At 43.4% G+C, this 14,013-nt stretch overlaps 1 protein-coding gene across 1 annotated transcript; it reads right to left on the bottom strand.

The window, feature by feature from the left end:
- Positions 1-248: 248 nt before the first annotated feature.
- LOC123430403 (heavy metal-associated isoprenylated plant protein 47-like) lies at positions 249-987 on the bottom strand. Its single transcript, XM_045114273.1, has 2 exons — positions 877-987; positions 249-728 (listed from the first exon to the last, which is right to left on the bottom strand). The coding sequence occupies exons 1-2, from the start codon at positions 880-882 to the stop codon at positions 354-356; spliced, it is 381 nt and encodes a 126-aa protein (XP_044970208.1). The 5' UTR covers positions 883-987; the 3' UTR covers positions 249-353.
- Positions 988-14,013: the final 13,026 nt, after the last annotated feature.

The raw sequence follows: 14,013 nt of genomic DNA on the forward strand, positions 1-14,013 counted from the left end.
TTCGTCACAATGTGGGGCCGAGGGCATCATGGTGTGACGTCCTACCTTTTCTTGCAGGTGACGCACTATCCACATATCGTGCTGTTCTGGTTGGCTCCCCGCCCTTATCGGCACATGCCCAGCCCCAAACTACATGTAGTTTATGAACTTCACCTTCACAAAGAATCAAGCGCCTGAGAACTAAGATTCACATAACCATTGCGTTTGCTTCGATTTCAAAATGGAAATTAGCCAAGCGATCGAACTCGTAAATATAATATCTCTCGTTTCTTTTCATTTCCTTGAATGAATTAAATAAACACACGCATGTTGCTATTCATAATCCCTCAAAAAATTAATGTACGTCAAAACAACTACATGGTCCGGCAGTTGCTGGGCTGTTCGTCGCAGACGACCATGTGCGGCGGCTGGTACTGGTGGTAGTAGCCGGCCGGCGGGTAGTAGCACGGGTACACGGGCACCGCCGGCTTCGGGTCCTCCTTTTTCGTCTCCTTTTTCTCCTCCGGTTTTTTCACTTCCTCCACCTTGATGATTTGGGCGTGGCCGAGCTTCTTGCGGAGGCAGCAAACGAGGCACACCGGGTCGACGCCGTCGCCGACCACCTCCAGCTGGTCCCTGGCGTCGCCGGTTATCCCCATGGACGTCACCCCGGCTGCTCTGGCAGCCAGCGTCAGTGCTTTGGACCGGCTCTTGTCGCACGACACGCTCAACTGGATGACAATCTTTTGCTGCAAAAACAAGCAGGAGAAAAGCGATGGATCAATCGTATGCTCCAGGTTCAGAGTAATGTATCGATTCCTCGAAATTGAGCTGCTAAACAAAGCAACACGAGAGGTACACAAAAACTAAGAGAAGAAGCTGAATAGGGTTCCTCACCTTCATTGCTTTGGGTAGGAGAGACAGAAACTCGGGATTGGTTTGGGTAGCTACTGGTCGATCTTCCGCAGATGCAAGTGTCTAGCTTGTGATGATTTGGTGAAGGGTATAGCCGCCTGCCCGCCTTATATACGCGCACGCAGTGGGCGGGGGGGCGTGGGAGCGGAGAAGTAGAGCTATGTCAGTATCAGGAGCGATCCATCCCAACGCACTGTCTAGCGAGTTGTACGAAGATTCGTGGCAGCAGTTGAGCTCTAAGTGAGTAAACAACTGCCCAACTGGGCAAGTAGCTAGCCATGCATGCATGTAAACGCGTCCTCGTCACAAGGACTCGGTTGAATTTTCCCGATGGAGAGATCTGCCCAATTGTATCACGCCGGTTGGCCACGTTGGATGCTCCAACGAAGACGCGGCTGCGGACAAAACTATACGTAGACCGAGTCGATCGGTTAGTGGACATATCAGCGTGAAATGGGACAAAATTGGCGTGGATACAGTAGCAGCTCAAGTTCAACCGAATGGTCCTCGATCACCTCAATCAACAATAATTTTGTCTTAGGAACACGCGGGAGGAGAGGGGGCTCACACGGCCACACCCAACTTTTCCACAACTGCACGCAATTAATTAGCAATTCTTCTGATTTTTCCAGAGAAGGGAGTGCTGCAATGCTCTGATTGTAGAGGGGAATATCTCGTATATATCATGTACTTCCTCCGTCCAATATTACTTGTCATAGGATTGGATGATTCTAGACATATTTTAGTTCTATATACATTCATTTTTTTTAGTTTGGTGACAAGTAATTTCGAACAGAGGGAGTATATGATACTTAGTGTGTAATGACCTAATATTATAAGTTGGTATTTTAGGATTTTTATTTTTAATTGGGTTGCTGCCTGCAGACCGCACAAGCACGAGCAGATATAACATGATATCTCTTACTTCTTACCTCATTGAAGGCAAGTGGAGGCAATCCTTCCAACGTTGTCCAATTAAAGCTCTACGGAATTGGAGCTATTAGATTGAATCCATGAGTCTAGGAAATGTTATGTTCTGATTGTTAAACATATATTGATACTCATTGATCATGATCAATATCATCAGTTGTTAGTAGTTTCATTAGTTCTGAAGGACATAGGAGAAGTCATGTTACTTGTAATTATATATGTGAAGTTGATTTCTGTTCAATGTTGTGATATTATGGTGTGTTATTCTTTTTTTCTTTCTCTAGTGGTGTAATCTGAACATCAACTGTATGACACTTCATCATCTTTGAGCTTAGGGGAAGGCATTGTAAAATTAGTTTGTAGATGATGTGTTGCGGAAGTGATAGAAACCTAAACCTAATTTATGAATTATTTCGTAAGGGGTTGTTTTGGATCCAGTTGTTTAATGCTACAACTAGATTTATCTTCATTACTTCCCTCGTAGTTGCGGATGTTTGCATGGAAAGTATAATCATAAGTAGGTAATCCTTCAAGTTAGGACAATACCTTATCTCCGGTACACCTACATAAACTTATCAAGCCAATGAATGTTAACTCAATGAATCATGGTGAAATAACTTGACGATATTCATGTGTGTCGAGGAAAGCGTTTTAATCACTATAAAAAGTACCATCGGCTTGTCCTTAGCACAATTAAGGCTTTATTACTACTGTTATTTGCTACCTTGTTGCACTTTATTTTGCTAGCAAACTATCTACCAAAACTATCTTATAGCACTTGCAGTGAAACCTTGTTAAAAACCACTAGTCAATTCCTTCTGCTCCTCATTGAATTTGATGCTCTTACTTATCAACAAGACAACAATTGATCTCATATACTTGTGGGTCATCAACCGTAGGTGTAGGGAACATGCTACGCAGATAGAAAAATTAGGAACGCGAACATGCCCAAGAATACTATGTAGTATCGAAAATGATGATCTCACCATTGATCTACGTCGTGGAAGAGGAAGAAGAGTTGGTAGAGCTTGTCCATCCAACATCAAGGTTAAACCTTCTAGCCACGAGAATTTTCTCAAGGATGATCTTCCAATCTATTGTCGAAGTAGACGACACCTCTCGGGTATGCACACGTACCAATCTGGAAGTACGACAACACTCCGTAGAACCAACACAAGGAAACTCCATGAAGAACTAAAGGGATAGGAAGCGGAGAGGGATAAAGACAAAGATTGAGAGAGAGCATCTACAAGAGGGCTGGCCGGGAGAGGCTTAGTGTCTCTCTCTATTCAGCTCCTCTCACATATATATAGGTGGAGGGGAGGATGGGTCGGCTGACCTAGGAGGTGGAATGCTCCTAGGACTTCTCTCTTAGGTTGCCTTGGCCCCCAGGCTAGTAGGGGTCGACTAACTTGCTGACTTGGGACCTTGCGGCGCCTCCCCCCCTCCTCCCTTCCCCACGAGGCAGGAGAGTCAGCTCACTAGGATCCCTCGAGAAGGTTATAGAACCTTCCCAAAGCTTATATGTCCTTCTAGTACATACCGGTGCCACATAATACTTTTCTGGCGTACCCAAAAGTTACCTTTGTAATTACGTGTTATGAAGTAACATTTCACAGCTCCAAAGTAAGCATCCGTTATTCGGATCTATGATTTTCTTATGGTCTCATGATGCAAGTATACATTAACAATTTATATGGTAATACTGACAACATACGTATGATGTGATATCATAATATTTCATAAGTTGGGTGTACTCAACACCATGGTTACCCTAAGAATGTGTTCTCTCTATTGTCGGCATCCTTATTACATTATCTACGCCATGGTTAGGAAAACAGGATCATCAATAATACATGAGCTTGCTCAGATGTTTGACTAGGGATCTGTTTGGTGTTTATCTTTCTACACATGCAATTAGGGTTTCCTCTTAACCTCACATTGAAGTATCAATGCAAATATAGCAAAGAAAGAAGGAAATGTTATGTTTTGATTGTTAAACATACATTCATACCCACTCATCATAATCCATATGATGAGTTGTGAGTAGTTTCATTAGTTCTGAAGTACATAGGAGAAGTCATGTTACTTGTAATCATGTGAAGTTGATTCATGTTCAATGTTTTGATATTATGGTGTGTTATTCTTTCTCTAGTGGTGTAATGTAAACATCGACTATATGACACTTTATCATCTTTGGGCCTAGGGAAAGGCATTGTAAAATTAGTTTGTAGATGATGTGTTGTGCAAGTGATAGAAACCTAAATCTAATTTGTGAATTATTTCGTAAGGGGCTATTTTGGATCCAATTGTTTAACGCTATGACTAGATTTCTCCTAATTACTTCCCTTGTAGTTGCGGATGTTTTCATGAAGAGTATAATCATAAGTAGGTAATTGTTCAAGTTAGGACATTACCTTATCTTCGGTACATCCACATGAACTTATGAAGCCAATGAACGTTAACTCAATGAATCATGGTGAAATAACTTGATGATATTCATGTGTGTCCTCGAGAGTGTTTTAATCACTATAAAAAGTACCATCGGCTTGTCCTTAGCACAATTAAGGATTGGTCCACTTTCTCCACTTTATTACTATGGTTACTTGCTACCTTGTTGCACTTTATCTTGCTACCAAACTATCTTATAGCACTTGCAGTGAAACCTTGTTGAAAACCACTTGTCAATTTCCTCTGCTCCTCATTGGGTTCGATGTTCTTATTTATCAAAAAGACTACGATTGATCTCATTTATGTGTGGGTCATCAATCGTAGGTGTAGGGAACATGCTACGCAAATAAAAAATAGGAACACGAACATGCCCAAGAATACTATGGGGTGCCTAGAAATGATGATCTCACCATCGATCTACGCCATGGAAGGGGAAGAAGAGTTGGTGGAGCTTGTCCGTCCCGCATCAAGGTTAAACCTTCTAGCCACGAGAATTTTCTGTAGGATGATCTTCCACTCTATTGTCAAAGTAGATGACACCTCTCGGGTATACACACGTACAAATTTTAAAGTACGGCAACACTTCATAGAACCAACAAAAGGAAACTCCACGAAGAACTAGAGGGAGAGAAAGGTAGCTTAGCGACGACTTGATATAGATAAGAGACAGAGAGAGAGATAGCATTTGCAAGAGGGTTGGCCGGGAGATGCTTAGTGTGTCTCTCTTTGTTCAGCCCCTCCACACACACACACACACACACACACATATATATATATATATATATATATATATATATATATATATATGTGTGTGTGTGTGTGTGTGTGGAGGGGAGGATGGGTCAGCCGACCTAGGAGGCGGAATGCTCCTAGGACTTCTCTCTTAGGTTGCCTTGGACCCCAAGCTAGCGGGGGTCGACTGACTTGGGCCCTTGTGGCACCTCCTCCCCCCTCCCTTCCACACGAGGATCCCTCTAGAAGGTTATATAACCTTTCAAAAGCTTCTATGTCCTTGGCGTACATACCGGTACCGCATAATACTTTTTTGGCGTACCCAAAAGTTACCTTTGTAATTACGCGTTATGGAGTAACATTTCGCAGCTCCAAAGTAAGCATTCGTTATTCGGCTCTATGATATTATCATGCTCTCATGATGCAAGTCGTTAACAATTTATATGGTAATACCGACAACATATTGATGATGTGATATCATAATATTTCATAAGTTGGGTGTAGCCAGCACCTTTTGTACCCTGAGAATGTGCTATTGTCGGCATCCTTATTACATTAACTACGCCATGGTTAGGAAAACATGACCATCAATAATACATGAGCTTGTTCAAATGTTTGACTAGGGATCTGTTTGGTGTTTATCTTTCTATACATGCAATTAGGGTTTCCTGTGAACTTCACATTGAAGTACTAGTGCAAATATAGAAAATAAATATAAACTTACTTATGAACATATAAATAGAGTAATAACAATTTTATTATTAAATCTAGGCTATATTTCCAACACTACGGATTTTTGTCCCATGGTTTGGCCCCAATTTTAAGCGTCGAGATGAGCAAAGCCCATTTCAAAATAAGATCAAGGAGGGTTGAGAACTTAGTCTCTTCGCCATGCCTAAACCTTCTTTAAAGTAGAGTAATATCCCAATTAAAATGCCTACATGGGAAAAACAATGGTCTAAAGCACTCACGTGAAACATAATGTGTCTCCCCACGTGGCGATTAGAAACCCTAACCACCAGGCCGCCTCCTTCTCCTCTCACCGCCATTAGAGTCGATTATTAGGGAAATCCCAGAGGACAGCGGTGGCGACGGGGAGGTCTTGATCATAGGTGTCATGACGTAGTAAATATTGGTGGGTTGCCATGACTTGCGAGTCAATGATGCGTGGTCAAGTTGCGGCAGTTTTTGGCTAGCAATGCTCTTGGGTTGAAACAAGTTTGCTTCATCGATACAAGGGCCCAGGGACAACTACAAACTTTGCTCATTGTGCCTTGATGGTGGATGCAGGAGGAAAAAGGATTCTTCACTCCCAAGGATTTGAAGGTGGTTTTATTTATCTGTAGAGGTGTGTTTGTAAGGATATCTGATAATTAATATGATGTAAATAGATCACGGATAGTCCTGCCCCGGTTTCCACGTGGAGCAGTCCCACTAGGCATCATCTCCTTTCGCAAAACCTATAATCGCCCCCTCTCACAAAACCTAGCGCTAGCACCGAACACCACACGCAACCGCCATTCTCTCTCCCCCAACCTTAGATCCATCATCCACCCTCTCCTCTCTACCCCCATGTTGCCTCCTAAGGCTCCAGTGGCTAAGCCATGCAGCTTCCAAGGGTGGGGGTGGTGGGGAGGTCCTCGTAGTCATGGAGGCCAGTGGTGGTGGCGGGCCCGACACTGAAGGGTCCAAGGCTAGTGATTGCGGCGGTATTCCCTTGGTGCTAATGGGGCGGTGTCTTCGAAGAAGGCATTACGGCCAAGGCGAAATCCCTTGTCGGAGGGTGGGGTAGTCGCCTTAATGAGTGGTGGGTTGGCCGGGATCTAGTCTCCGACATGCTCTTGCGCGATGGTTGGTGTCGACGACCTTGCATATGATCCCCGTTCAGATCCGTCTCGATTTGCCCCTTGGCTGGTTGGTAGCACGTGGAGGGGTCGGTGTGGGGTGGTTGGAATCCCTCTGTCAGGATTGAAGTGGTTGCATGTGTCTTCATGGTGGGTTTCACACGGATCCGGATAGTTATAGGGTTGGAGTGGTGTGGACACCGATGAAAATCGGTTTGACTTATGTCAAGGAGGACGATGGCGGTGCCTTTGACGTTGTTTCCTTGTCAAGGCATCCTCGTTGCAGTCCGTGTCACCTTGCTCGGGCTTCTTTGGGGAAATCCTAGATCTGGGTCTCCCTGGATTGGTTGATGACGGTGCCTTTGGTGACATTCTTCCTCCCGAGGGCATCATTTTGGATCACGTGCTAGCTGGAGGGGCCTGAGGTGGTGTGGTGTTCCATCTACCACATCAATGACGACGGGTCTCGATGACTTGGCGTAGTGATTCGGCGATGAATGTGTGTTGAAGGTCACGCACAGATGTGATGGCGATGTCTAGCATCATGGTGGCATTAATGGTAGTTGGGCCTAGCAAGATCATGTGTTGATCCCTCCTGAAGATGGAACGACGGTGGATTCTAGAGAATGTGCATGCGATGCGCGCTGAGGGTCTGCTAGACCGGTGGGTGCTCTCGGCTCGCCATGGGTGGTTTGGTGAGGCCACCGGATTAGGTGGTGTGTGTTGGTTTGAGGTGAGGGCACATCGGCTTCTAGGTGTATGATAGAGGTCACTAGAATGGTTTTTTGGGATTGATCGTGTATTTGTTTTGTCAGATTTTATTAAATAATTTAATAAATATGATTGTGTGCATCCTTTGATGCAGAGGTTAGGGTTTCAACCTCCTTTTTGGAAAAATAATAATACTTAATATACAGCCCTTAGGGCATCTCCAACTCGACCATCAAACCGCGTGCAAGCGTACCGGACCGCATGGTCCAGATGTGTTGTCCCATCAAACACGACGTGCATCAGTGTGCCAAGCGGTTTGGATGTGTTTTTCACGCAAATCGGAGACAAACTAGGAGGGTTTTATGGGCGTTCGCATAGCACCCATGCATGTTTCTGACCGCCCTGGCCCATCGAAATTCCTCCTCCCTAGCCCGCGTGAGTTCTCGTTCGTCACCAGCTGCCAACATTCATGCTCCTATGGAGCGGCCACTCCACATTGAAGACGGCCCTGAGAGGATGCGACCTCTCACTGGCTCTGGCATTGAAGTGGCGCGTGGACCGAGGGTGCTACCCACGGCACGCTCGGTTAAACACGCCCCCTCGCTGCATTCAAATGCATGCATTAAACCCGCACGTGTGCCAGTTAACCTACTCTGGCCACACGTTCATTCGTGAGTCGGCCAAGATTAAATACAACGGCACGCAAGCTCCTCATGCACGCTCGCTATTTAAAGCAGGCCAAACGGAGGGCAAGAATCTTCTCCTTTCATCATTTTCTTCACCATTTCGATGGCATCCGACGAGGAGTAAGAGCGATTCTGTAGCATAAAAGACGGTTGGGTGGCCCGCCAAACCCCGCCGGATACGAGCCTGGCAACTCGTGGCTTCACCTACCTCGCCTAGCATGATGGACCAAGTTGTAACTCCATGCCGACACATGGTTAATCAACTTGCCGCTCCAAGCTAGCTCGCAGAGGAGTGGCAAGTTGGTCCAGGAGGGAACGCGGGGGAGCATGACGGAGCGGGCATCGTGGCTGCCATGGACGAGGACAAACATTGTGCCATCCACCCACAACGTTGGCTGAACTGCGCCCGATCAGTGGACAAAGAAGCCGGCTACGCAAAGATCGTCGAGTCGGTGACCAATGCGTCTGCGTCCGCCGCCAACGTCGATGAAAAATAGAACATGGGAGAACGTCTTCGCTTTGGTCCCAAGAAGGCCACCACAGGTGAGTCACCGGCATACAAAACCGGTGTCTCATCCTCTCTCGCGGGCCACTATCGTCCCCGGCCACCAAAAATCAACCTTGATCCGCGCGAGAATGCAACCCTTCTCCTCTAGCTAAAGCACCCCCTTTGTCACTCCGATGAACGGCGTGGTCAGACATTGGGAACATAAGGGGGGAATATACCTCTGGGGCTCCTGCAGTGTGATGAGCAAGGAGCTAGACATGGGAAGACAAATAGACCCACCGAAGCCGGTCATAGACTAGTGTAGTGTATCCGTTTCGTGAGAATGAAGCTCTGGAGAGACACATATGCACATAGTTGTACCTTTTTAGTTAAATACGTCCAATGTAAATGTTTTCGTTCGATTTATATGAAAGCCGTCATGTTTACATGAATTTCACTCAATTAGTTTAAATAATTTTTAAAATATATACGAAGAACACTCGATGACAACCTCCGGCACGAGATGCCAGAAGGAATTTGCGGGTCGTCATTGAGGATGTCCTTTGGCCTTTTTGTAAAAGGAATAACAATTTAAAGCACGGTGAAACACGTATATATATTTGTACTCCCTCCGTCACGGTTTAGAAGGCACATTTAAACTTGCGTGCGTTTTTAAAATAGACAAGGTTAAGGCACGAAAACAATTACTCTTATTAATTAGTACTAGTACTAGTCATGCATGCGCCTTCCAATTTGTTGCTCACGCATTAATACTAGTATTTTCTCAGTTGATTAGGCGCATTAGCATCTACACCTACTACATCTGACAACCAATCGATGATTATCTTGGTCCCAGAGATTTTCAAGTGTGTCTTCTAAACCGTGACGGAGGGAGTATCAAATATACAAAACTTATGGTAGAATAGACAGTAATCAAATTTATAAGATTATTGTGTGGCGAAGTACTTTCTAGCAAGACCTGCGTCCCTATTTCTATGGACAGGTGGTGTGAACGATATCAGCGACCCGGTCCGGTCTCGCCATGTAAAGCTCGTCACAGGTCATACGTTGACGTCTGACCTAATGAATCAGGTTAAACTACTTCCCGCAAAAAATAAAGTGAAATCAAATCAAATTAAATAATCATTTTGAGCAGGTAACCTGGATCTGGTTGCATGCACCTACAAATATAGTTGCGCTTTTGTACATACCCGTCGTAATTTATTGTTAGATTCTTTGTGTACACGTTCGATATCGCCGTGTGTGTTCACATGGTATTCTGCTAGTTTCAACAACTGAACCTAGGAAAGTAATCGTCACATTGTCAAAGCTCAAAAGGGACCTCCATGGACTCCTGGGCTGGTATTTAGCTGGTAGTCAAATCTGCGAAGTAATCAATATATATGGTGACCATACAGAATTCGGCCGTAGCTGATGGGGCCAGAGGCGTTGTACCATGCAACATGAATCGGACGTACGTACAGGGTCAGTTTAGCGATCAACAGGATAGAGACGTTGCCATTGACCTGCGCAAATAACCACAGTGAACCCCATGTTCTCGCTATTGTTGTATATGCAGGTCTGTTATGGTGCTACATATAGTAAGCGTCCTGTTGTTAGTTGTTAGTATATGCTTCTTCTCTCTTGTTAGGTTATTATACTTTTTACTTATTAATCGTTATTAGCACATCGGTTTGACTCAAGTGGTCATCAGATCGGCACATGCGCAACCGCAAGGTAACATGGTACCAACTTGCTGAAGAAGCTGAGATATGCGTCAGCTTTTTGCCTTGATTTCCAACTCGAACCTTTCATGTTTTCTCCAACGAGGATAATAAGCTCACGATTCACCAATGGTTCTGAGGTCAGCGCAGGCAGAGCCAATTCGCGAGTGAAGCTATCCTTCGGCTGGATTGCGTCAAAGATTCTCATCTGTTCGCCGATGAGGAACGCCGTCTCCACAGTTTCCACAAAGGAACATGCTTGGCGCTGACTTCCCTGCAGAGAGTTGGCCTTCGCTACGGCGCACTCGGCACTCGTCATCTGGTACTTCCGCAGTCCCGCGGACGCAAGTGTCTCATGCCTGCCGGTTTTTCTCCTTCCCTTCTTCGTTTTTTCTTCTTCTTTTCCATTTTTATTTTTCCTTTTTTCCGGAATTCAGAAATATTTTGTGAAGTCTGCGAATATTTTTGAAATTCGAAATTTTCTCATAGAATTCAAAAATGTGCATCATATTTAAAAAATAACCATGAACTTTTGAAAAATGATCATCGTATTGCAAAATCTTCGTTGAGTTCACAAAATGTTCTTCAATTTAAAATTTATTCATCAAAATAAAAAAAATGAATTTATATTTTGTTCATCAACTACAAAAACTCGAATTGTGTTCATCAAAATACAAAAAAAAGTAAATTAATAAAATCATTTTTAAGAATTTGTGAACGCCTTCTTATATTCTTGAACATTTATAAATTGCATGAACATGTTTTTTCATTACTGATTATTTTTCAAAATTTTAGAAAATAATAAAACAAAAAACCAAGGGAACCCCGCCCCGCAGCTAGCCAGGCCCAAGGTCGCATGTGCGGAGCGAGGAGGTGCATGTTGCCCTTGTTCGCCGGGAGTCACTAGTTAGCGAGCGCTCCTTCCGGAGCCTTCGAGAGAGCACTCCCGTGCGCTGTTACTTTGCGCGTTTTCAGCCGTCGTCACGTGTCAAGTTATGAGTGCTTCCTCGGGATTTCGTTTTTTTACTTTTTTCGCATGCGTTTTTAGCTTTTTAGATTGAATTTTGTTTTGGTGTTTTGGTTTTTCACCGGTCGTTCTTAGTTTTTTATAAAAAAAAATTACATTTCTTTTTTGAAAAAACACGTTTTTTGGTTTTTTTTCTGACGAGAGGCATGATTTTGCTTTCGCGAGAGGCACGTCGTGCCTCTCGGAAACGAAAAAAATGTGTTTTCTATTTTTTTTTTGCGAGAGGCACGGTCGTGTCTCTCGGAAAGGGGAAAATGTGTTTTCTGTTTTTTACAAGAGGCACGGTTTTGCTTCCGCGAGAAGCACGGCCATGCCTCTCGGAAAAGGAAAAAACGTGTTTTCTGTTTTTTTTTGCAAGAGACACGATTTTGTTTTCGCGAGAGGCATGATTTTGCCTTTATGACCGTCACGTCCGTGCCTTTTGAAAAGGGAAAAGTACGTTTTTTGAGAAAAGCACGGTTTTGCCTTCGTGAGAGGCACGGCCGTGCCTCTCGTAAAGGAAAAAAAATGCGAAAACGTGTTTTTCGTTTTTTCTATCACGGGAGGCACGGTTTTTTGATCCGGTTTTATTCGTGAAAAAAAGTGCTTCAAAACCTATCAACATGGAATCTAGTTTTAAAGATCTCGACACGAGAAATTCAATGATAAAAACGGTTTGAGATTTGGATGCATAGTTTAGAGATAAAACATTTTGAAAAAATAAATGTACGAAAAAAAAGAACTTCCCGATTACGACAAATGCATGCAGTGTGCTATTTATCACGATTTAAAAGTTGAAGTAGAAAAGAGTACTCACTAATTAATGATTTTATTGTTCCCCACAACGAATGTATCCCTGCTATAGCCAGACGGTAGGAACTCTCGCCGCAAGTTTCTACAATAACGGACCATACCACTAGAGCACGCTTTAAAAATTGGGAACCGCTAGGGATCAGGCTACAGATCCCTAGCATCGCATGAGACTAGGCTAGAGCCGTTGGATTAGAGAGATTAACTAGACGGTTTGATTTGGTGCTTACAACGTGGGCCTAGAAAAGAGCTTGCTTCCATGCAACAAGGTCTGTTATTTCAGTTTGCTTCCTACCAAAACTACAGCGTGAAATCACGTGATTGCTTCCTACCAAAACTGCACACTACAATCACGTGATTTGAGTTTGCTTCCTTTCTGTTGTCGAAAAGAAAACAAAAGTGTGCTTACTACCATAACTCCATCCTAAAATCACGTGATCATACAATTTTAGGTCCGATTGTTCTTAACATCTTGGTTCCATATTTTTTCTTATTTATCTAAAAATATTAAAAGAAAAATTGCTTCTAATATTACTTAAGTGTGCTTGTGATGAATCCCTATTATTAAGTTATGCTTCCGACTCCGATTGGATTTGTATTGTCATATGTCCCACATACACCATATAATACTTGCCCAATTTGCTTCCATTATATGAGCCATGTTTCCATGACAACAAACCATTTTTCCCTAAAAGAACATTTTGACCCCAACATATTAGATGCTTCCTCATTGTATTAACATTGCTTCAGAAACACTATTGGGTGCTTCAATGCTGGAATGGTAGTCAGTAATTCAATTTGTTTTCTTGAATCAAGATTAAATTCTATTCACACCTATGAAAGATACACCGTTTATACATGATGCAAATGAATAGAAAGTATTCAGCGATAACTCATACTGCATCTACAATATAATGCTGATGAAGAAAGCTAAGGTGTCCATGTAAGCATGCGCGCCTCCTGCCTGATTTGCCGCACCGTCGTTGCGGTCCCTTTTTTATCTCTCCCTTGCTCTATTACATCCACTGCGTTCATACTACCCTTGATGACCCCAAATTAGGGGGTGTCTGTGCATGCGCGCCACACGAGGGATCCAGCGAGGAGTTGTGAGCTCCCGACGTGCATGCACCCACAAAGTGTGCACCTTGCTAGTTTTCTCTAGCTGATGATGAGAATACTAGGAATGGATATACTTGATCTCATCTCATGCTGTCCACCATCTTGATAGCATGTCTTCCGATTCACTCCCACCCTGAATACAGGATGACCGAAATACACTATATATGAAGCATGGAGTGAAGCAAACTGAACAATATATAATCACATGTATAATGTATATGAAGCAAATTTTACACACCGAAGGAGCACAACTATGGGGAGTATGAAGCACAGTGTAGAATCACGTGTATGAAGTATATGAAGCTATTTTTACACACCGAAGGATCACCGCTATGAGGCGTATGAAACAAATTGTACATCATGAAGAAGAAGCGCACAAGCATATGACATCTGAAGCATGAAAATTTGGAAGCGTCAGCATAGTGGAAGCATATATTGTTGAAGAATCTAAATAATCAGCGTTTGCTTGCTGCCAATATGCGGGTGCACAATTTGGTTATCTAGGAGAACGATTTCATCAAAACAAAATTGGTGCTTTGGAAATAAAACTAATCGTGGATGGAGCAGACATGAAATTTTGAAAATTATAATGAAAACTACATAAGATTGAGATGTAAAT

This window comes from Hordeum vulgare, chromosome 2H, assembly GCF_904849725.1.
Source record: "Hordeum vulgare subsp. vulgare chromosome 2H, MorexV3_pseudomolecules_assembly, whole genome shotgun sequence".
Classification (NCBI taxonomy): Eukaryota; Viridiplantae; Streptophyta; class Magnoliopsida; order Poales; family Poaceae; genus Hordeum; species Hordeum vulgare.